This window comes from Pseudophryne corroboree, chromosome 11 (assembly GCF_028390025.1).
Source record: "Pseudophryne corroboree isolate aPseCor3 chromosome 11, aPseCor3.hap2, whole genome shotgun sequence".
Taxonomy (NCBI): Eukaryota; Metazoa; Chordata; class Amphibia; order Anura; family Myobatrachidae; genus Pseudophryne; species Pseudophryne corroboree.
In genome coordinates, this window is record NC_086454.1 from 332956283 (window position 1) to 332980946 (window position 24664).

A 24664-nucleotide genomic window follows, 5' to 3' on the forward strand; every position below is an offset into this window, starting at 1 on the left:
TTTCAGGGCCCTGACAACATCTAGCAACTTGGAGTCCTCCAAGTCCCTAGTAGGTGCAAGGCACCACAATAAGCTGGTTCAGGTGAAACACTGACACCACCTTAGGGAGAGAACTGGGGACGAGTCCGCAGCTCTGCCCTGTCCGAATGGACAAACAGATATGGGCTTTTTTTGAGAAAAAACCGCTAATTTGACACTCGCCTGGTCCAGGCCAGGGCCAAGAGCATGGTCACTTTTCATGTGAGATGCTTCAAATCCACAGATTTGACTGGTTGTAAACCAATGTGATTTGAGGAATCCCAGAACTACGTTGAGATCCCACAGTGCCACTGGAGGCACAAAAGGGGGTTGTATATGCAATACTCCCTTGACAAATTTCTAGACTTCAGGAACTGAAGCCAATTCTTTCTGGAAGAAAATCGACAGGGCCGAAATTTGAACCTTAATGGACCCCAATTTGAGGCCCATAGACACTCCTGTTTGCAGGAAATGCAGGAAACGACCGAGTTGAAATTTCTTTGTGGGGCCTTCCTGGCCTCACACCACGCAACATATTTTCGCCACATTTGGTGATAATGTTGTGCGGTCACCTCCTTTCTGGCTTTGACCAGGGTAGGAATGACCTCTTCCGGAATGCCTTTTTCCCTTAGGATCCGGCTTTCCACCGCCATGCCGACAAACGCAGCTGCGGTAAGTCTTGGAACAGACATGGTACTTGCTGAAGCAAGTCCCTTCTTAGCGGCAGAGGCCATAAGACCTCTGTAAGCATCTCTTGAAGTTCCGGGTACCAAGTCCTTCTTGGCCAATCCGGAGCCATGAGTATAGTTCTTACTCCTCTACGTCTTATAATTCTCAGCACCTTAGGTATGAGAAGCAGAGGAGGGAACACATACACCGACTGGTACACCCACGGTGTTACCAGAACGTCCACAGCTATTGCCTGAGGGTCTCTTGACCTGGCGCAATACCTGTCCCGTTTTTTGTTCAGACGGGACGCCATCATGTCCACCTTTGGTATTTCCCAACGGTTTACAATCATGTGGAAAAAACTTCCCGATGAAGTTTCCACTCTCCCGGGTGGAGGTCGTGCCTGCTGAGGAAGTCTGCTTCCCAGTTTCCATTCCCGGGATGAAACACTGCTGACAGTGCTATCGCATGATTTTCCGCCCAGCGAAAAGTCCTTGCAGTTTTTGCCATTGCCCTCCTGCTTCTTGTGTCGCCCTGTCTGTTTACGTGGGCGACTGCCGTGATGTTTTTCCCACTGGATCAATACCGGCTGACCTTGAAGCAGAGGTCTTGCTAAGCTTAGAGCATTATAAATTTACCCTTAGCTCCAGTATATTTATGTGGAGAAAAGTCTCCAGACTTGATCACACTCCCTGGAAATTTTTTCCTTGTGTGACTGCTCCCCAGCCTCTCGGGCTGGGCTCCGTGGTCACCAGCATCCAATCCTGAATGCCGAATCTGCGGCCCTCTAGAAGATGAGCACTCTATAACCACCACAGGAGAGACACCCTTGTCCTTGGATATAGGGTTATCCGCTGATGCATCTGAAGATGCGATCCGGACCATTTGTCCAGCAGATCCCACTGAAAAGTTCTTGCGTGAAATCTGCCGAATGGAATTGCTTCGTAGGAAGCCACCATTTTTACCAGGACCCTTGTGCAATGATGCACTGTTTTTAGGAGGTTCCTGACTAGCTCGGATAACTCCCTGGCTTTCTCTTCCGGGAGAAACACCTTTTTCTGGACTGTGTCCAGAATCATCCCTAGGCACAGCAGACGTGTCGTCGGGATCAGCTGCGATTTTGGAATATTTAGAATCCACCCGTGCTGTTGTAGCAGTATCCGAGATAGTGCTACTCCGACCTCCAACTGTTCCCTGGACTATGCCCTTATCAGGAGATCGTCCAAGTAAGGGATAATTAAGACGCCTTTTCTTCGAAGAAGAATCATCATTTCGGCCATTACCTTGGTAAAGACCCGGGGTGCCGTTGACAATCCAAACGGCAGCATCTGAAACTGATAGTGACAGTTCTGCACCACGAACCTGAGGTACCCTTAGTGAGAAGGGCAAATTTGGGACATAGAGGTAAGCATCCCTGATGTCCCGGGACACTATATAGTCCCCTTCTTCCTGGTTCGTTATCACTGCTCTGAGTGACTCCATCTTGATGTGAACCTTTGTAAGTGTTCAAAAAAAAATTTTTAGAATAAGTCTCACCTAGCCTTCTGGCTTCAGTACCACAATATAGTGTGGAATAATACCCCTTTTCTTGTAGTAGGAGGGGTAATTTAATTATCACCTGCTGGGAATACAGCTTGTGAATTTTTTCCCATACTGCCTCCTTGTCGGAGGGAGACTTGGTAAAGCAGACTTCAGGAGCCTGCGAAGGGGAAACGTCTCGACATTCCAATCTGTACCCCTGGGATACTACTTGTAGGATCCAGGGGTCCTGTACGGTCTCAGCGCCATGCTGAGAACTTGTCAGAAGCGGTGGAACGCTTCTGTTCCTGGGAATGGGCTGCCTGCTGCAGTCTTCTTCCCTTTCCTCTATCCCTGGGCAGATATGATCTTATAGGGACGAGAGGACTGAGGCTGAAAAGACGGTGTCTTTTTCTGCAGAGATGTGACTTAGGGTAAAAAACGGTGGATTTTCCAGCAGTTGCCGTGGCCACCAGGTCCGATGGACCGACCCCAAATAACTCCTCTTCCTTTATACGGCAATACACCTTTGTGCCGTTTGGAATCTGCATCACCTGACCACTGTCGTGTCCATAACATCTTCTGGCAGTTATGGACATCGCATTTACTCATGATGCCAGAGTGCAAATATCCCTCTGTGCATCTCGCATATATAGAAATGCATCCTTTAAATGCTCTATAGTCAATAAAATACTGTCCCTGTCAAGGGTATCAATAGTTTTAGTCAGGGAATCCGACCAAGCCACCCCAGCTCTGCACATCCAGGCTGAGGCAATCGCTGGTCGCAGTATAACACCAGTATGTGTGTATATACTTTTTATGATATTTTCCAGCCTCCTGTCAGCTGGTCCTTGAGGACGGCCCTATCTATAGACGGTACCGCCACTTGTTTTGATAAGCGTGTGAGCGCCTTATCCACCTTAAGGGGTGTTTCCCAACGCGCCCTAACTTCTGGCGGGAAAGGGTATACCGCCCATAATTTTCTATCGGGGGGAACCCACGCATCATCACACACTTTATTTAATTTATCTGATTCAGGAAAAACTATGGTAGTTTTTTCACATCCCACATAATACCCTCTTTTGTGGTACTTGTAGTATCAGAAATATGTAACACCTCCTTCATTGCCTTTAACGTGTGGCCCTAATAAGGAATACGTTTGTTTATTCACCGTCGACACTGGATTCAGTGTCCCTGTCTGTGTCTGTGTCGACCGACTAAAGTAAACGGGCGTTTTAAAACCCCTGACGGTGTTTTTGAGACGTCTGGACCGGTACTAATTGTTTGTCGGCCGTCTCATGTCGTCAACCGACCTTGCAGCGTGTTGACATTATCACGTAATTTCCTAAATAAGCCATCCATTCCGGTGTCGACTCCCTAGAGAGTGACATCACCATTACAGGCAATTGCTCCGCCTCCTCACCAACATCGTCCTCCTACATGTCGACACACACGTACCGACACACAGCACACACACAGGGAATGCTCTGATAGAGGACAGGACCCACTAGCCCTTTGGAGAGACAGAGGGAGAGTTTGCCAGCACACACCAAAAACGCTATAATTATATAGGGACAACCTTATATAAGTGTTTTCCCTTATAGCATCTTAATATATAAGCATATCGCCAAATTAGTGCCCCCCCTCTCTGTTTTAACCCTGTTTCTGTAGTGCAGTGCAGGGGAGAGCCTGGGAGCCTTCCCTCCAGCCTTTCTGTGAGGGAAAATGGCGCTGTGTGCTGAGGAGATAGGCCCCGCCCCTTTTTCGGCGGCCTCGTCTCCCGCTCTTAACGGATTCTGGCAGGGGTTAAATATCTCCATATAGCCTCCGGAGGCTATATGTGAGGTATTTTTAGCCAAAATAGGTATTCATTTGCCTCCCAGGGCGCCCCCCTCCCAGCGCCCTGCACCCTCAGTGACTGCCGTGTGAAGTGTGCTGAGAGGAAAATGGCGCACAGCTGCAGTGCTGTGCGCTACCTTTAGAAGACTGAGGAGTCTTCTGCCGCCGATTCTGGACCTCTTCTTACTTCAGCATCTGCAAGGGGGCCGGCGGCAAGGCTCCGGTGACCATCCACGCTGTACCTGTGATCGTCCCTCTGGAGCTAATGTCCAGTAGCCAAGAAGCCAATCCATCCTGCACGCAGGTGAGTTCACTTCTTCTCCCCTAAGTCCCTCGTTGCAGTGATCCTGTTGCCAGCAGGACTCACTGTAAAATAAAAAACCTAAGCTAAACTTTTCTAAGCAGCTCTTTAGGAGAGCCACCTAGATTGCACCCTTCTCGGCCGGGCACAAAAATCTAACTGGCTTGGAGGAGGGTCATAGGGGGAGGAGCCAGTGCACACCACCTGATCGGAAAGCTTTACTTTTGTGCCCTGTCTCCTGCGGAGCCGCTATTCCCCATGGTCCTTTCAGGAACCCCAGCATCCACTAGGACGATAGAGAAAAACATTTTCCATAGCCTCAATCATGTAACGTGTGGCCCTACTGGAAGTCACATTCGTCTCTTAATCGTCGACACTGGAGTCAGTATCCGTGTCGGCGTCTGTATCTGCCATCTACGGTAACGGGCGTTTTAGAGCCCATGATGGCTTTTGAGACCCCTGGACAGGCACAGGCTGAGTCGCCGGCTGTCTCATGTCATCAATCTTTTGTAAAGAGCTGACTATTCCTTCCATAAGCTCAACCACTCAGGTGTCGACTCCCTAGGGGGTGACATCTCCATTACAGGCCATTGCTCCGTCTCCACACCATTTTCCTCCTCATACATGTCGACACAACGTACCGACACACAGCACACACAGAGGGAATGCTCTGATAGAGGACAGGACCCCACTAGCCCTTTGGGGAGACAGAGGGAGAGTATGCCAGCACACACCAGAGCGCTATATATATATATACAGGGATAACCTTATATAAGTGTTTTTCCCCTTATAGCTGCTGTTTTATTAATACTGCGCCTAATTAGTGCCCCCCTCTCTTTTTTAACCCTTTTCTGTAGTGTAGTAACTGCAGGGGAGAGTCAGGGAGCTTCCCTCCAACGGAGCTGTGAGAGAAAATGGCGCCAGTGTGCTGAGGAGATAGGCTCCGCCCCCTTCTCGGCGGCCTTTTCTCCCGCTTTTGGTGAGTTCTGGCAGGGGTTAAAATACATCCATATAGCCCTGGGGGTTATATGTGGTGTATTTATGCCAGCCAAGGTGTTTTACATTGCTGCTCAGGGTGCCCCCCCCTAGCGCCCTGCACCCTCAGTGACCGGAGTGTGAAGTGTGCCTGAGTAACAATGGCGCACAGCTGCAGTGCTGTGCGCTACCTTGTTGAAGACTGATGTCTTCTGCCGCCGATTCTTCCGGACCTCTTCTCGCTTCTGGCTCTGTAAGGGGGCCGGCGGCGCGGCTCTGGGACCGAGCTCCGAGGCTGGGCCTGTGTTCGGTCCCTCTGGAGCTAATGGTGTCCAGTAGCCTAAGAAGCCCAATCCACTCTGCACGCAGGTGAGTTCGCTTCTTCTCCCCTTAGTCCCTCGATGCAGTGAGCCTGTTGCCAGCAGGTCTCACTGAAAATAAAAAACCTAAAACTAAACTTTTCACTAAGCAGCTCAGGAGAGCCCCTAGTGTGCACCCTTCTCGGCCGGGCACAAAAATCTAACTGGGGCTTGGAGGAGGGTCATAGGGGGAGGAGCCAGTGCACACCAGGTAGTCCTAAAGCTTTACTTTTGTGCCCAGTCTCCTGCGGAGCTGCTATTCCCCATGGACCTTACGGAGTTCCCAGCATCCACTAGGATGTCAGAGAAACTTGTATTTTTTTATATTATTTAAACATATTAAACCCTTCACTGCTGAGGCTTTTCTCACGCTTATGCTGAGCCTATTTTGGCACTTTGGGGCGGGCCATATTCCTTAATCAATATCAGAATTTTTTTTCAAAGCCACGCAAATTATACCCTTTTTTTTTTTTTTTGTGTGTTTTTCATTTTCTAATTCTCGCAAGGCAATTTTTTTTTTTTTTGTAATTTAAAGTGAACTAAATGCAGATGTGCAGGTTCCCCCCAACCACCACAAGAGAATCCAGAGCTTCCTGCTTTGCCAGTAATAAACTTTACTAAGACCAAAGGACACTCTGTTCAATACTGTATGCTTTCCTAATGAAATGATATCTTTGCCGTGAGCGGCTGGGGCTTGTTGACGTTACTGCCTTGTGATCTCTCCCCCCCCCCCCCCCCCCCTTTTTCCCCCCATACTAGCAATTGTAGATTCTTTTGGGTAAGTTTTTCCCCCTCTATTTCAACTCCTGCACTGCTCGAGATGATTGGGAATTGGCCCACACGTATTTAGCACTGAAGACCTAAGAGGAGTGTTTAGACGTAATGCACGTTGCAAACCTTTTTCTAGCTTCCATTAAGGTGTTACTATCACTGCTTAAAGAATTCTCCCTGATGAAACATTTTGGGGGTAATTTACAGATAGCCTTATCCACTAATAAGGTCCGTTTTGATCTAGTATGAGGTTCACAACCAATAACTCCTGGTCCTATCTTCTATAGTGACCCTCACCACACATCACCTTGAATAAGAGGCAAGAGTGATATTAAATGTAGGTACCAGATGTGCAAATCTGACCAAAAACGTCAGTGGGTACAGGTGCGGCAGCAGCACACCCCGAAATGGGGCTAATCTGTTATCGGTGTGCTATACTGTACTAAGCCAAATACACTTATACCAGACCCGGGAAGTTGCTGGGTCTAACACCCTGGAAAATTCCCTGGTCTGGAGAAGGATCGCGGACTCCGGACATAGTCACGGGTTGCTTGCATTGAGACATACCAAAATCCCAGCTTGATGCAGTCACGTGCATAAGTCTGGGATTTTTGATGCATGTCTGAAAGGGGTATTATTTAGATCAATGCATTTTAAACACCCAACAAATGGCTGGGGGGAGTCGGGCTTTCAAGTTATGGACAGTACGGATAAATTGGTGGCTCCTAAAGATAGGTAGGTCTCTGGCAGACCGATTTTTGGATGGAGTATGCCCAGCATTACGGTAGATATGAGGGAAAGGGGCTGTAGAGGATACATGCATTGCACTGTAGGTAGCCCCGCTGATGCCTGTGATGTGTTAAAATGACAGTAAGTAGCCAAAACAGGTTGTCACTGTGCAGGCCCCCCGCAAATGCTCAGAGGGGGCACATAGGCCACATCACCCACCTCAGACACTTTCCTCCTTGACCCTACTCTCTTCATGTTGTAACTCCCTCATCTTTGATACCAGACAGAAAAATGACAAAGCGCCTGGTTTACCCTGTAAAAATCCCTTTACCTAGCAGCTGTGTCAGAGAGGGGAATACTCAACCCCTTAAAACAAAACACAAATTAGAAAGAATTCAATGACACATGCGCTTGTCATGTATCATAAAATACATTTAATTTATTAAAATGTCATACCCTACAGTGGACTAGAGAGAAAGCATATTAAAAACCCACAACCTATGAAGTGCAATATAGTACAGGTTGAGTATCCCTTATCCAAAATGCTTGGGACCAGAAGTATTTTGGATATGGGATTTTTCCGTATTTTGGAATCACTGCATACCATAATGACATGACATATGGTGATGGGACCTAAGTCTAAGCACAGAATGCATTTGTTTCATATACACCTTATACACACAGCCTGAAGGTCATGTAATTTTGTGTTTAATACTTTACAAGCGCATGTGTCATTGAATTCTTTCATCTTTGATACCTGTCAAATTATTGGGATAGTTACATAAAAAGAAAAATAAGAATTTACTTACCGATAATTCTATTTCTCGGAGTCCGTAGTGGATGCTGGGGTTCCTGAAAGGACCATGGGGAATAGCGGCTCCGCAGGAGACAGGGCACAAAAAGTAAAGCTTTAGGATCAGGTGGTGTGCACTGGCTCCTCCCCCTATGACCCTCCTCCAAGCCTCAGTTAGGATACTGTGCCCGGACGAGCGTACACAATAAGGAAGGATTTATGAATCCCGGGTAAGACTCATACCAGCCACACCAATCACACTGTACAACCTGTGATCTGAACCCAGTTAACAGTATGATAACAGCGGAGCCTCTGAAAAGATGGCTCACAACAAATAATAACCCGATTTTTGTAACTATGTACAAGTAATGCAGATAATCCGCACTTGGGATGGGCGCCCAGCATCCACTACGGACTCCGAGAAATAGAATTATCGGTAAGTAAATTCTTATTTTCTCTATCGTCCTAGTGGATGCTGGGGTTCCTGAAAGGACCATGGGGATTATACCAAAGCTCCCAAACGGGCGGGAGAGTGCGGATGACTCTGCAGCACCGAATGAGAGAACTCCAGGTCCTCCTTAGCCAGGGTATCAAATTTGTAGGATTTTACAAACGTGTTTGCCCCTGACTAAATAGCCGCTCGGCAAAGTTGTAAAGCCGAGACCCCTCGGGCAGCCGCCCAAGATGAGCCCACCTTCCTTGTGGAATGGGCATTTACATATTTTGGCTGTGGCAGGCCTGCCACAGAATGTGCAAGCTGAATTGTATTACACATCCAACTAGCAAAAGTCTGCTTAGAAGCAAGAGCACCCAGTTTGTTGGGTGCATACAGGATAACAGCAAGTCAGTTTTCCTGACTCCAGCCGTCCTGGAACCTATATTTTCAGGGCCCTGACCACATCTAGCAACTTGGAGTCCTCCAAGTCCCTAGTAGGCGCAAGACACCACAATAAGCTGGTTCAGGTGAAACACTGACACCACCTTAGGGAGAGAACTGGGGACGAGTCCGCAGCTCTGCCCTGTCCGAATGGACAAAAGATATGGGCTTTTTTGAGAAAAAAACCACCAATTTGACACTCGCCTGGTCCAGGCCAGGTCCAAGAGCATGTTCACTTTTCATGTGAGATGCTTCAAATCCACAGATTTGACTGGTTTTAAACCAATGTGTTTTGAGGAATCCCAGAACTACGTTGAGATCCCACAGTGCCACTGGAGGCACAAAAGGGGGTTGTATATGCAATACTCCCTTGACAAACTTCTGGACTTCAGGAACTGAAGCCAATTCTTTCTGGAAGAAAAATCGACAGGGCCGAAATTTGAACCTTAATGGACCCCAATTTGAGGCCCATAGACACTCCTGTTTGCAGGAAATGCAGGAATCGACCGAGTTGAAATTTCTTCGTGGGGCCTTCCTGGCCTCACACCACGCAACATATTTTCGCCACATGTGGTGATAATGTTGTGCGGTCACCTCCTTTCTGGCTTTGACCAGGGTAGGAATGACCTCTTCCTGAATGCCTTTTCCCTTAGGATCCGGCGTTCCACCGCCATGCCGTCAAACGCAGCTGCGGTAAGTCTTGGAACAGACATGGTACTTGCTGAAACAAGTCCCTTCTTAGCGGCAGAGGCCATAAGTCCTCTGTGAGCATCTCTTGAAGTTCCGGGTACCAAGTCCTTCTTGGCCAATCCGGAGCCATGAGTATAGTTCTTACTCCTCTACGTCTTATAATTCTCAGTACCTTAGGTATGAAAAGCAGAGGATGGAACACATACACCGACTGGTACACCCACGGTGTTACCAGAACGTCCACAGCTATTGCCTGAGGGTCTCTTAACCTGGCGCAATACCTGTCCCGTTTTTTGTTCAGACGGGACGCCATCATGTCCACCTTTGGTAATTCCCAACGGTTTACAATCATGTGGAAAACTTCCCCATGAAGTTCCCACTCTGCCGGGTGGAGGTCGTGCCTACTGAGGAAGTCTGCTTCCCAGTTTCCATTCCCGGAATGAAACACTGCTGACAGTGCTATCACATGATTTTCCGCCCAGCGAAAAGTCCTTGCAGTTTTTGCCACTGCCCTCCTGCTTCTTGTGCCGCCCTGTCTATTTACGTGGGCGACTGCCGTGATGTTTTATCCCACTGGATCAATACCGGCTGACCTTGAAGCAGAGGTCTTGCTAAGCTTAGAGCATTATAAATTTACCCTTAGCTATATTTATGTGGAGAAAAGTCTCCAGACTTGATCACACTCCCTGGAAATTTTTTCCTTGTGTGACTGCTCCCCAGCCTCTCGGGCTGGCCTCCGTGGTCACCAACATCCAAAACTGAATGCCGAATCTGCGGCCCTCTAGAAGATGAGCACTCTGTAACCACCACAGGAGAGACACCCTTGTCCTTGGATATAGGGTTATCCGCTTATGCATCTGAAGATGCGATCCGGACCATTTGTCCAGCAGATCCCACTGAAAAGTTCTTGCATGAAATCTGCCGACTGGAATTGCTTCGAAGGAAGTCACCATTTTTTTTACCATGGCCCTTGTGCAATGATGCACTGATTTTAGGAGGTTCCTGACTAGCTCGGATAACTCCCTGACTTTCTCTTCCGGGAGAAAAACCTTTTTCTGGACTGTGTCCAGAATCATCCCTAAGCACAGGAGACTTGTTGTCGGGATCAGCTGCGATTTTGGAATATTTAAAATCCACCCCTGCTGTTGTAACAGTATCCGAGATAGTGCTACTCCGACCTCCAACTGTTCCCTGGACTTTGCCCTTATCAGGAGATCGTCCAAGTAAGGGATAATTAAGACGCCTTTTCTTCGAAGAAGAACCATCATTTCGGCCATTACCTTGGTAAAGACCCGGGGTGCCGTGGACAATCCAAACGGCAGCGTCTGAAACTGATAGTGACAGTTCTGTACCACGAACCTGAGGTACCCTTAGTGATAAGGGCAAATTTGGGACATGGAGGTAAGCATCCCTGATGTCTCGGGACACCATATAGTCCCCTTCTTCCCGGTTCGTTATCACTGCTCTGAGTGACTCCATCTTGATTTGAACCTTTGTAAGTGTTCAAATTTTTTTAGATTTAGAATAGGTCTCACCTAGCCTTCTGGCTTCAGTACCACAATATAGTGTGGAATAATACCCCTTTTCTTGTTGTAGGAGGGGTAATTTAATTATCACCTGCTGGAAATACAGCTCGTGAATTGTTTCCCATACTGCCTCCTTGTCGGAGGGAGACCTTGGTAAAGCAGACTTCAGGAGCCTGCGCAGGGGAAACGTCTCGACATTCCAATCTGTACCCCTGGGATACTACTTGTAGGATCCAGGGGTCCTGTACGGTCTCAGCGTCATGCTGAGAGCTTGTCAGAAGCGGTGGAACGCTTCTGTTCCTGGGAATGGGCTGCCTGCTGCAGTCTTCTTCCCTTTCCTCTATCCCTGGGCAGATATGACTCTTATAGGGACGAAAGGACTGAAGCTGAAAAGACGGTGTCTTTTTCTGCAGAGATGTGACTTAGGGTAAAAACGGTGGATTTTCCAGCAGTTGCCGTGGCCACCAGGTCCGATGGACCGACCCCAAATAACTCCTCTTCCTTTATACGGCAATACACCTTTGTGCCGTTTGGAATCTGCATCACCTGACCACTGTCATGTCCATAAACATCTTCTGGCAGATATGGACATCGCACTTACTCTTGATGCCAGAGTGCAAATATCCCTCTGTGCATCTCGCATATATAGAAATGCATCCTTTTAAATGCTCTATAGTCAATAAAATACTGTCCCTGTCAAGGGTATCAATATTTTTAGTCAGGGAATCCGACCAAGCCACCCCAGCTCTGCACATCCAGGCTGAGGCGATCGCTGGTCGCAGTATAACACCAGTATGTGTGTGTATATACTTTTTATGATATTTTCCAGCCTCCTGTCAGCTGGCTCCTTGAGGACGGCCCTATCTATAGACGGTACCGCCACTTGTTCTGATAAGCGTGTGAGCGCCTTATCCACCCTAAGGGGTGTTTCCCAACGCGCCCTAACTTCTGGCGGGAAAGGGTATACCGCCCATATTTTCTATCGGGGGGGAACCCACGCATCATCACACACTTCATTTAATTTATCTGATTCAGGAAAAACTACGGTAGTTTTTTCACATCCCACATAATACCCTCTTTTGTGGTACTTGTAGTATCAGAAATATGTAACACCTCCTTCATTGCCCTTAACGTGTGGCCCTAATAAGGAATACGTTTGTTTATTCCCCGTCGACACTGGATTCAGTGTCTGTGTCTGTGTCGACCGACTAAAGTAAACGGGCGCTAATTGTTTGTCGGCCGTCTCATGTCGTCAACCGACCTTGCCGCGTGTTGACATTATCACGTAATTCCCTAAATAAGCCATCCATTCCGGTGTCGACTCCCTAGAGAGTGACATCACCATTACAGGCAATTGCTCCGCCTCCTCACCAACATCGTCCTCATACATGTCGACACACACGTACCGACACACAGCACACACACAGGGAATGCTCTGATAGAGGACAGGACCTACTAGCCCTTTGAAGAGACAGAGGGAGAGTTTGCCAGCACACACCAAAAACGCTATAATTATATAGGGACAACCTTATATAAGTGTTTTCCCTTATAGCATCTTTTTTATATATTTTTAACGCCAAATTAGTGCCCCCCCTCTCTGTTTTAACCCTGTTTCTGTAGTGCAGTGCAGGGGAGAGCCTGGGAGCCTTCCCTCCAGCCTTTCTGTGAGGGAAAATGGCGCTGTGTGCTGAGGAGATAGGCCCCGCCCCTTTTTCGGCGGCCTCGTCTCCCGCTCTTAACGGATTCTGGCAGGGGTTAAATATCTCCATATAGCCCCCGGAGGCTATATGTGAGGTATTTTTAGCCAAAAATAGGTTTTCATTGCCTCCCAGGGCGCCCCCCTCCCAGCGCCCTGCACCCTCAGTGACTGCCGTGTGAAGTGTGCTGAGAGGAAATGGCGCACAGCTGCAGTGCTGTGCGCTACCTTAAGAAGACTGAGGAGTCTTCATGCCGCCGATTCTGGACCTTCTTCTTGTTTCAGCATCTGCAAGGGGGCCGGCGGCGAGGCTCCGGTGACCATCCAGGCTGTACCTGTGATCGTCCCTCTGGAGCTGATGTCCAGTAGCCAAGAAGCCAATCCATCCTGCACGCAGGTGAGTTCACTTCTTCTCCCCTAAGTCCCTCGTTGCAGTGATCCTGTTGCCAGCAGGACTCACTGTAAAATAAAAAACCTAAGCTAAACTTTTCTAAGCAGCTCTTTAGGAGAGCCACCTAGATTGCACCCTTCTCGGCCGGGCACAAAAATCTAACTGAGGCTTGGAGGAGGGTCATAGGGGGAGGAGCCAGTGCACACCACCTGATCCTAAAGCTTTACTTTTTGTGCCCTGTCTCCTGCGGAGCCGCTATTCCCCATGGTCCTTTCAGGAACCCCAGCATCCACTAGGACGATAGAGAAATGTCCTTTTCTTTTTACATCCTGTCTTTTCTGTATATTTAGTTTCATTCACCCATACAGCTCAATCCACTGTGGAAGCAAACTTTCCCAACATGCTGACAATTACTGCTAATGGATGAGTTGATTAGATCCACATGATACTTAAAAAAAAAAAAAAAAAAAAAAAAAACCTGATTATTCCAGTATTTGTAGATGAGGCAGGAGCCAGACAGCGGACGTGCCTTCAATAAAAAAAATACTAAGGCCGCCATTTTTTGAGCAACGTTTGTATTGAGATCAATAGACATCCTGGAATACTACATTCTGACCATCCCTAGCATAGAGAGCTGTCATAGGAACATAACATTTGACGGCAGATAAGAACCATTTGGCCCAGCTAGTCTGCCCCCCCCCCCCTTTTTTTTTTAACCATATTTTTATCTCAAAACTCATTTGATCCTTATTTCTGTGTAAGGGTATCCTAATGTCTATTCCATGCATGTTTAAACTGCTCTACTGTCTTAGCCTCTACCACCTCTGATGGGAGGCTATTCCACTTGTCCACTACCCTTTCTGTGAAGTAATTTTTCCTCATATTTCTCCTGAACCTCCCCCCTCCAGTCTCAGTGCATGTCCTCGTGTCCTATTGCTTCTCTTCATTTGGAGAATGTTTCCCTCCTGGACTTTGTTAGAACCCTTGATATATTTGAAAGTTTCTATCATGTCTCCCCTTTCCCTTCTCTGCTCCAAACTATACATATTGAGATTTCTTAGTATTTCTGGGTAAGTTGTGTGATGTCGGCAATGCACCACTTTAGTTGCCCTTCTTTGTACAGTTTCTAATGTATTAATATCCTTCTGAAGATATGGCCTCCAGAACTGGACACAGTATTCTAGATGAGGCCGTACTAATGACCTATACAGTGGCATTATTACTTCTCTCTGCTGCTGATTCCTCTCCCTATGCACCAAGCATCTGACTAGCCGTCCTCATTGCTGTGTTACATTGCTTACCTGCCTTTATGTCACCTGAAATAGTGACTCCTAGATCCCTTTCCTCCTCAGTAGTTTCCAGTATAGTACCCTTGATACTATATTTAGCCTTTGGATTTTTGAGACCTAAAGGTGGATACACACTGGCCGATATATCGGCCGTTCTCTTGAATGGCCGATATATTGCGGGTCCGTCGGCCAGTGTGTACGGCCGATACGTCTGTGAACTCTGCCGTTCACAGACTTATCTCGCATCGGACCCGCAACACAGCCGACGGCCAATATATCTACCGATATGTTGGCGCGTCGCTGTGTGTGTGTACGGGCGGTCGGCCGACCACCCATACACATGCTGCGGCAGCCAGCAGTGATGGACAGCTGAACTGGGCGGGGGGGGTGTACACGACCGCCCAGTTCATGACGTCAGTCCCCTATGGATCGGGCAGTGTGTATGCACAACACACTGGCAGATATATCTATGGACGGATCGGGCAATCAATTGATCTGCAGATATATCTATCAGTGTGTACCCACCTTAAGTGCATGATTTTGCATTTTTGGGCATTAAACTGTAATTGCCACACTCTGTCCTCTTACACTAATGAATGTCCACGTGAAATCAGCATAGGCTACATTGTATGTTACCAGCTGAACGAGTGTCAGTCAGTGTAAAGTAGGTCTGTAAAAGTAATACAGGTGTTAGAATATTGGGTTTATTGGCACAGTGTTATTATACATAATATAACAATAGGAGGTAGCTGATGACATAACCATAGACGTTGGTTCTGCAGTGTAGGACACATCTATTGAGGGATGGATGGTTTAGCACAATTTCACTTTCACTGGTATTTCCACCCTCTTGACAGTGAGTGAAGGCAATATTGTGTTCCTCATGAGTGGGGAGGTGGCTGATTTTGGGCTTCTATATTTCAGGTCATTGCTAGGTCTGAGATCCTGCTGGACGTTGCGCTGGCTCTGCATTGTTCTAGTGTGGAGGAAGCCTACGCTGGCCGGGCTGCTGCTCTGTTTTGCAGAGTTGGATTTCTGGCCTAGAAACGAGCTCTGCCACTGGAAACGTTCAGCGTTCTCCAAGTGTGCTCTTGGCATACAAGATGTGATAAAGGACAGACTTTCTGGTACTTTTAACTTCTCCTTTGGAAGTTCACTTCTAATGTTCACCAGTCTCCTGTCCGCCCTTATGTCTGTGTTGTTGATAACTTGAGCAGAAGGAATCTTATCAAGCTGCTGAATCAGAAACGCTCTTCTTCTCATCAGCTGTTCCGTAAATCCGTTTGCAGCGGGTGCTTTAAGCGGTGGCAGTGACACGGGTGAGGTGAAGGGCTGGGACTCCTTTGTGTTGTAAGAGTTAGTACATATTGGAATGGCTCTAGCAATGAGCCGAGAGGAGCAGCTCTGTGAATTCCTCTCCCTTTGTTCGCTAATAGACACCTGTGCAGGGGAATCGTTGTCACAACAGGCTTGTGTTCTGGAAACCGTGGCAGTGATGTAAGGGCAGTGATCTGTAACCTCAGCGTCCAAGTCCTCACCTGCAGGAGGTAAATGAGTCTCGGCGTGGCTCCGCTCGGTCACTGGTTTCCCCTGCTTGTCACTGTGTCTTGTACATTTTGTTTCTGGAGACTGGTTTTTACTTTCTGGCAGAACGTACGTATCCAGGCACAGAAGACAGTCTGGGGAGGCTCCTTGCTTCAGCTTCTTGGATTTCTTCTGGGGGTACAGACAGGCTGAGGCACTAACTGCACCCCACCCACACACCTGCAATCCCAGAAAGCACAAGGAGTTAACTCACTTTGATTAGACCAGCAAAGAAAACCATAGAGTGTATCTATCACAGCAAGAGAGTGAATGCAGATATTTCATGGGCTGAGCTAGTACTTAAGGGGGGGGGGGGGGGTTACACACGTAACAATGTGTGCTTCATTTGTAAGCGATCGGACCAGATTGTTGAGAAATGAAACATACATCGCTCCGTGTGTAGGGTGCCGGCGACAGCGATGCGTTCTGTGCGTCGCTATTGCCAGCTCTAGATTTGGCATGCGCGCCAAATCTAGGGGCAGATGTGTTAACCTGGAGAAGGCGTAAGGAAGTGATAAACCAGTGATAAATGCAAGGCGATAAACACACCAGCCAATCAGCTCCCATATGTAAATTAACTGATAGGAGCTGATTTGCTGGTGCGTTTATCACCTTGCACTTAACACTGCTTTATCACTTCCTTATGCCTTCTCCAGGTTAATACATCTGCCCCCTAGTTAGATCACTCACTTCACCGCTGGATGGAGTGAGTTTTTCTTACTGCGCCGCCGCCCCCGTGTGTACCCCCCTTTAGACAAATGCTTTCTGTCCATTCACAACAACGCAGGGCTGCTTTATCGGAATTTTTCCAAGCAAATATAATTTCTCATTGCAGTAATAAGGAATAAGTTTCATTTGTAATTGATCACATTTGTATAGCCGGGTCTGGACGCGTCCTGTGACGAGTAAAGCGGTAACTATGCTATCCCATTACTGACTGGCTTGGACTCAGCTTACATACTTCAAGTATAGACTGGTGGAGACTGAGCCAAAGATAAATGTGATACTGTCGCTACAATATATAATATGGGGGGGGGGGGCTGCTGAAATGCAGCAACAATTGAATAGCTCCGTTGGGTGCCAGCTACAGGTGAGCAAACAATTGAATCTCACTCATTAACTCTTTATGACCACTTCTCCATTTATATGGACATTATTAACAAATAATAGACTGTATTGTGATGACGGGTCTGCCATTCAAATCCCAATGTCCATTTAAATCAGGGGTGGGGAACCTGTGGCCCTCCAGCTGTTGTTGAACTACACATCCCAGCATGCCCTGCAACAGTTTTAGCATGGCCAAATAGCAAAACTGTAACAGGGCATGCTGGTATTTGTAGTTTAACAACAGCAGGACGAAAATACTGTGAAAAATTTCTGGCAGATGCTAGAGTATCAAAATATGGAGCAAATTGCAATGTGTTGGTGTATGAGTGACATTGCTTTATGCACTGAAAATGACCAAACCATATTTTTGGGGGGTTACTTTGGGTCTCATTTGTCTACTTTACCAGTGTCATCCCTAGAATACACCGGAAACATGCAATGGGTCATAAAGGGATAAGCAAAATGGCTGAGGAGATCCAAAGATGCTGCACTGGCCATCTGAGTAAACCAAAGCTCACTCAAGACTGCCCACTTTCTGCCTGCTTGTACTCCTCTGTTTCCAGGAACGCAGGCCAGCCATGCCCCTCAAAATGGCTGCAGCATGTCAATAGTGCTACTGCTTAGGGGAACTGCGACTGACCATGCAGTCTGCGAACGCGCAGTCCCACAACAATTGAATTACTACGGATACCATTGGGTTTGCATACTAGTTTGAATCAGGCCCAACGTACTACTGCAATGCAAAGGAACATTAAGCCGCCATATTAGGTTTCTTTAGTTAAACTGCACTAAAGGGGCCTACACATGTGTGATATTTCTACCGATATAGACTATATAGTCCATATCGATAGAAAACAGTGCACATCGCACCGCGTGTAAACACCTTGCGATGCCGATATGCGGTCCCGCGGAAACGGCATCGCAAGGAAAAATAGCGTGTGCAGGCAGGATCGATATGGACTATGGCCCTCATTCCGAGTTGATCGCTCGCTAGCTACTTTTTGCAGCCGTGCAAACGTGTAGTCGTTGCCCACGGGGGAGTGTATTTTCGTTTTGCAAGTGTGCGATCGCATGTGCAGACGAGCGGGATGAAAAAGTTTTTTTGCAGTTTCTGAGTAGGTCTGAACTTACTCAGCTGCTGCGATCACTTCAGCCTCTCCGGTCCCGGAATTGACATCAGACACCCGCCCTGCAAACGCCTGGACACGCCTGCGTTTTCCCTACCACTCCCAGAAAACAGTCAGTTGACACCCATAAACGCCCTCTTGCTGTCAATCTCCTTGTGCGAATGGACTCTTCGCTAGAAGCATTGCACAGCAACTATGCTGTTTGTATCCGTACGACGCATGTGCGCATTGCGGTGCTTACGCAGTTTTGCCTTTTTTTTTTACTGATCGCTGCGCTGCGAAAATCGGCAGCAAGCGATCAACTCTGAATGACCCCCTATATCGGAGGTTCATGCCTCCGGTCACAATATAATCTATAGCGGCCGTCGCACAGTGTGTATGCGGCATAACACCCAAAAATGTGTAGAAAAGGTCACTGAACATTGAAAGTGTGATATTTACTTATATCTGTAAGTATTATTAGGAGCTCTGTTATATGAGGTAAGTTGCATTTTAGGGTTAAGGTCACATGGACAGTTTATGCGCTTGTGTTTTAGCCAATCTCTGATGGCGCCATAGGCATTGATTTCCTGTCATACACAAGTAGGTACAATGCTGCCAGTGACACAGTGCTCAGTATGAATAGAACTTTAGTTACCGTATATACTCGAGTATAAGCCGACTTTTTCAGCACATTTTTCTGTGCTGAAAAAGCCCCCCTCGGCTTATACTCGAGTCAATGGCTGCAGCAGACGCCGTGGGCTGTGTGGGCGTCCGCTGCAGCCGGCTCCAGGACAGACACTAGAGGTCATTATTGACCTCTAGTGTCTGTGCGCGTTGCTATGGGAGAGACGTCATGACGTCTCTCCCATAGAGATGATCGGGTGCCGGGGAGCGGCCGGACGGAGCGTGCGGCCGGACGGAGCGGAGCAGCGCAGCAGCAGAAGAAGCGGTCGGGAAGCAGGAGCGGGGCAGTGGTAAGTATTGTTTTTGTGTGTGTTTGTGTGTTTGTAAGCGGCGACGGGGGCACTGCAACAGGGGGCAAAGAAAGAAGGGGGCACTGCAACAGGGGGCAAAGAAAGAAGGGGGCACTGCAACAGGGGGCAAAGAAAGAAGGGGGCACTGCAACAGGGGGCAAAGAAAGAAGGGGGCACTGCAACAGGGGGCAAAGAAAGAAGGAGGCACTGCAACAGGGGGCAAAGAAAGAAGGAGGCACAACTACTGGGGGCAATGAAAGGGGGCACAACTACTGGGGGCAAAGAAAGAGGGGCACAACTACTGGGGGCAAAGAAGGGGCATAACTACTGGGGGCAAAGCAACGGCAGCATGTTTTTATCTGGCACTGTGGGGGGATATCTGTTACTGGGGGTATATGTGGCACTGGGGGCACAACCCTAGCAACAACCATTACCCCCTGGCAACAAGCATAACACCTACCGCATGAAACCCCTGGCAACGAGCATGACACCCTGAGCATGAACACCCCTGGCACCGTACATTTCCCACCCTAGGCTTATACTCGAGTCAGTCATTTTTCCCATTTTTTTGTGGTAAAATTAGGTATCTCGGCTTATATTCGGGTCGACTTATACTCGAGTATATACGGTACATATTTTTAGAAATACCGATTATTAGTGGAATGGTCCTCAATGAATAACTACTCATTGTCACAGTGCCTGGTGCACTTGTCTCATTTCCTATTACAGAATATTAGCACAAATAAGCTTGCGCAGTAGCAGACTGCTTGCTTTGGTACTGCAATAAAATGACATAGCTTGATGCTATGTAAAATAGGATTTTGGTTACCTACTGGTAAATCCTTTTCTCGTAGTATGTAGAGGATGCTGGGGTCCACATTAGTACCATGGGGTATAGACGGGTCCACCAGGAGCCGCTGGCACTTTAAGAGTTTGAGAGTGTGGGCTGGCTCCTCCCTCTATGCCCCTCCTACCAGACTCAGTCTAGAAACTGTGCCCGAGGAGACGGACATCTTCGAGAGAAGGATTTAACACAGATAGTGGTGAGATTCACACCAGCTCACACATACAAGGCACGTCAAGCCAACGAAGCTTGAACACTCAGCAACTGCTGAAACATTACTTACCAAGTAACAATGCAGTACTCAACTAAACAAAGTTGTACTGAACCAGATAACGGTTGCAGGAAAGCAAAGCACTGGGCAGGCCCCCAGCATCCTCTACGGACTACGAGAAAAGGATTTACCGGTTGGTAACCAAAATCCTATTTTCTCTTACATCCTAGGGGATGCTGGGGTCCATATTAGTACCATGGGGATGTACCAAAGCTTCCAGAACGGGAGGGAGAGCGCGGAGGCTCCTGCAGAACTGATTGACTGAACATCAGATCATCAGAGGCCAAAGTATCGAACTTGTAGAACTTAAACGTGTTTTGACCCAGACCAAGTTGTCGCTCGGCAAAGTTGCACTGCCGAGACACCCCGGGCAGCCGCCCAGGAAGACCCCACCTTACGAGTAGAGTGGGCCTTAACAGATCTTGGACACTGCAATCCTGCCGTAGAATAAGCATGCTGGATAGTGAACCTGATCCAGCGAGATATTGTCCGCTTAGAAGCAGGACACCCAATTTTCTTGGGTTCATACAGGACAAACAGAGTCCGATTTGCAGTGACGAGCCGTCCTCTTCACATAGATTTTCAAAGCCCTCACAACATCCAAGGACTTTGATGACATTGAGGAGTCAGTAGCCACTGGCACCACAATAGGTTGGTCGATATGAAATGCAGACACAACCGTTGGAACAAAATTGCTGACGTGTCCGGAGCTCAGCTCTATCTTCGTGGATGATCAAGTAGGGGCTCTTACAGGACAAAGCCCCCAATTCTGACACACGTCTAGCAGAAGCTAAGGCCAACAACGTGACAGCCTTCCACGTGAGAAATTGACGTCAACCTCCTGTAGAGGTAGGGAATTGGCTTTTAGCTACGTGGCCGCCCTCTCGCCCCGCACACATAACTCACCATTTACCGTGGGCGGGCGGCTCCCAGCAACGGCTGACGGCACAGCGTGACCTCTCACGCTGTGCTGGGGAGCCGGAACAAGGAAGTCGGGCAGCGTCTGAGCGTCCTGTGGACGCTCAACGCTGATCCCTCAATCTCCGGGATTGGAGCTTCCAATCCCAGCCATTTTTGGCCCTAAATCCCGGGATCCCGCCAATCCCGATCCCGGGATTGGCCACCATATGTAAAGGCTCAAACCAGTCCGACTGGAGGAACTGCAATACCACGTTAATGTCCCAAGGCGCTGTAGATGGTACAAAGGGAGGTTGGATGTGCAGAACTCCCTTCAAAAAGGTCTGAACCTCAGGGAGGGCAGCCAATTGTTTCTGGAAGAAAATGGATAGGGCCGAAATCTGGACCTTCACAGATCCCAACCTCAGGCCCATATCCACACCTGCTTGCAGGAAGAGGAGAAAACGTCCCAGTTGAAACTCCACCGCAGGAAACATCTTGGACTCACACCAAGAGACATATTACTTTCAAATACGATGGTAATGTTTAGACGTTACCCCTTTCCTAGCCTGTATCAGGGTAGGAATGATCTTCTTCGGAATGCCCTTCCGAGCAAGTATCAGGCGTTCAACCTCCATGCCGTCAAACGTAGCCGCGGCAAGTCTTGATAGGCGAAACGGCCCCTGCTGCAGCAGGTCCTCCCGAAGAGGAAGAGGCCTTGGCTCTTCTTGCAAGAAACTCAGAAGATCCGCGTACCAAGCCCGCCTTGGCCAGTCTGCAGCAATGAGGATCGCTTGAACTCCTGTTCTCCTTACGAGCTTTAGAACTGTTGGCATGAGTGGGAGTGGTGGAAACTAGGGACCCCGACAGGCTTTGGGACCAGTGTAGGGTGTAGCGCTGGCTCAGGGCGCCCCTCACAACGCCGCACCATGTACCGCTGAGCCTTCCCGGAGTGCAGTTAATACTGTGCTCCTACCCTGCTGCCATCTTCACACCGGCCCCCCACTTGCTAGGGGGGTCGGTGACTTACTCAGCAGAATCTTCAGCTCTGTAAGGGGTTGGCGGCATGCTGCTGGGGTGAGCGATCCCCTGTGGCAGGGAACGATCTATCCCCTCAGGAGCTCAGTGTCCTGTCAGCAGAGTAAGTGGCTCAGACCCCGCAGGGTGGACACTACTCCTCCCCCCCCCCCTCCCCCTTAGTCCCACGATGCAGGGAGGCTGTTGCCAGCAGCCTCCCTGTAAAACAATAAACTCTAAAACAAATAACTTTTACTAAGGAAACTCTGGAGAGCTCCCCTAGCTGTGACCAGCTCCTCCGGGCACATTTTCTAAACTGAGTCTGGTAGGAGGGGCATAGAGGGAGGAGCCAGCCCACACTCTCAAACTCTTAAAGTGCCAATGGCTCCTAGTGGACCCGTTTGTACCCCATGGTACCAATATGGACCCCAGCATCCTCTAGGACGTAAGAGAAGTAGAGGTTAATAATGCCCGCCTAGAGAATGGTATTCTTTGGCTGTTACATAAAGAACTACGCAGAATATGACAACTTACAGATATGTTTTGAGATGAGTAGATAAATTATCATGACAAGAACCTGATGGACAGATCTATCCGTGTCACACTAAAGGGGTCATTATCCAGTTACTACCCCCTTTCTACACGGCAAACCTGCAGCAGGAAGCTGGCTGGACCTACAGTCCTTCATTCAGTCCATCTGACTAGCTGCACCAGTGCTCCCTTATAGGAGCTCTTGTGTACCAAAGCCAGAAACCCCAACCCATTGAACACGACATGTAGCAACTACTTACAGCTTCTTCCCATCCAGTCCTTATGAAACACTCTGAGGACTTATGTTCATCGTCAAAAGCCTTCTCGCTGATCTCCACCAGCGATTCCGTCAGATTCCTCTCCTGGTTCCCTTCATCTTCGGAGCAGCCTTTCGGAGGTTTCTCAAGGTCTTGCACATTTTCTGATGGCAAATCATTATCTTGGGTAGCCATTATTGTACTAAATTAAGCCTGCAATAAAAAGGAAGAAAAACACTGAAACTCAATAAAGTACTGAACATTAAGTATATAGTTTATTGTGCCACTGGTAATTACCAGAACTGGAAATGGGGTGTGGATCATAGGGTCAACAGTAACTAGGTCGACCACTATTGGTTGACAGTGACTAGGTCGACACCTGAAATAGGTTGACATAGTCATTTGGTCGACACGGAAAAGGTCGTTTTTTTTTTTTTTTTAGGTGTTGTTTTCGTCATAAAGTGACCGTAAGCCCCAATTAGTGCACAGTGTTCCCTTGCATGGCGCGCTGCGCTCGGCCCAGGTTACTACTCCCAATCGTAGTCCACGTGGAGCGTAAAGTATGAAAACGTTTTTATTTAAATTACATTTTTTTTAAACTCAAGTTGACCTTTTCATGTGTCAACCTTTGCCATGGCGACCTAATGCATGTCGACCAATAGTGGTCGACCTAAAGACCGGATACCCTGGAAATGTATCATAATAATGTGATGCTTCACATAGCAGTATCAGTCTTGGGTTGGTCTTCACTGTAGTAGGGGGACCAAAGGCACCATCTCCCTCTTCCAGTGGAACCCAGCCCAGGATGTCTTAGTCCAGGAGCTGGCCGAGACTTCAGGCAGAGTTTGGCATCCCAGGATGGTGAACCTATTCAGGATGCTGGTGTCGGAATTCTAAATCGTATTGGGATTCCAGCGTCGGTATTCTGACTGCCGGGATCCCGACTGGATCCCAGAATTTTTAATTACATCATTTTCCTTTGAGTATAGGGTCAAGGTGGGGCAGTTCCAAGTTCCAGAATCAATATGCCGACGCTCAGAATGGGGACACGCCTACCCTATTAATAAAGCAATTTAAAGCGTTGTCGACATAATTAGCAGGTCAGCATTACAGCGTCCACCTGACACAGTCGCTATCATACGTGTTCAAATTTTGATTGTAGAACACTCATACCAAACCCCTACATAAAAATACCTGTCATTCATTTGCTCTTGAAGTGCGTGTTGAGTTTTTCCCCTGCAAATGACCGACTCTGCTCACACCACAGATGCTGTAAATTAAATCATTTGAAATGAAGTTGTTTTAATTATCACCAATAACCGCCTTTCAGGGTAAAGTGCAGGTTCTTACAGCAACATCACTTAAACGGATCAACAGAAAACCGCACGTTTAGCTAAAGTATTTCAAGTGATGCCTGTCAATGGTTTGGTATTTATCACCTCATGTAGAGAATGGGCTACATCTTGGCAGCAGAATTGCCCAATATTTAAAGAGGATTCCACTAGTTCCATCTGTGGCACATTTCCTATGGACTGCCTGCTGGAGGCATTAAATAGAACATTCAAAGAATGAGGTTCCGGAATGTACTGCATCAGGGAACACACAACTCTCATCCTCTCTAGTGTCTGAAAG

The 24664-nt window shown here is 48.0% G+C and overlaps 1 protein-coding gene across 3 annotated transcripts in view; it reads right to left on the reverse strand.

The window, feature by feature from the left end:
- Window positions 1-15131: 15131 nt before the first annotated feature.
- The window catches only part of C11H16orf46 (chromosome 11 C16orf46 homolog), a 30224-nt gene continuing 20691 nt past the window's right edge, over window positions 15132-24664 (reverse strand). Inside the window, exons 2-4 of one of the 3 annotated variants that reach the window (XM_063945775.1) lie at window positions 24227-24302; window positions 23036-23245; window positions 15132-16205 (exon numbers count right to left, since the gene is read on the reverse strand). In XM_063945775.1, coding sequence (XP_063801845.1) covers window positions 15255-16205; window positions 23036-23227 — 1143 coding nt within the window. In that variant the 5' untranslated portion in view covers window positions 23228-23245; window positions 24227-24302 and the 3' untranslated portion in view covers window positions 15132-15254. The remainder of the gene's footprint in view (window positions 16206-23035; window positions 23246-24226; window positions 24303-24664) is intronic. The other 2 variants (XM_063945774.1, XM_063945773.1) reach the window with 2 other exon arrangements.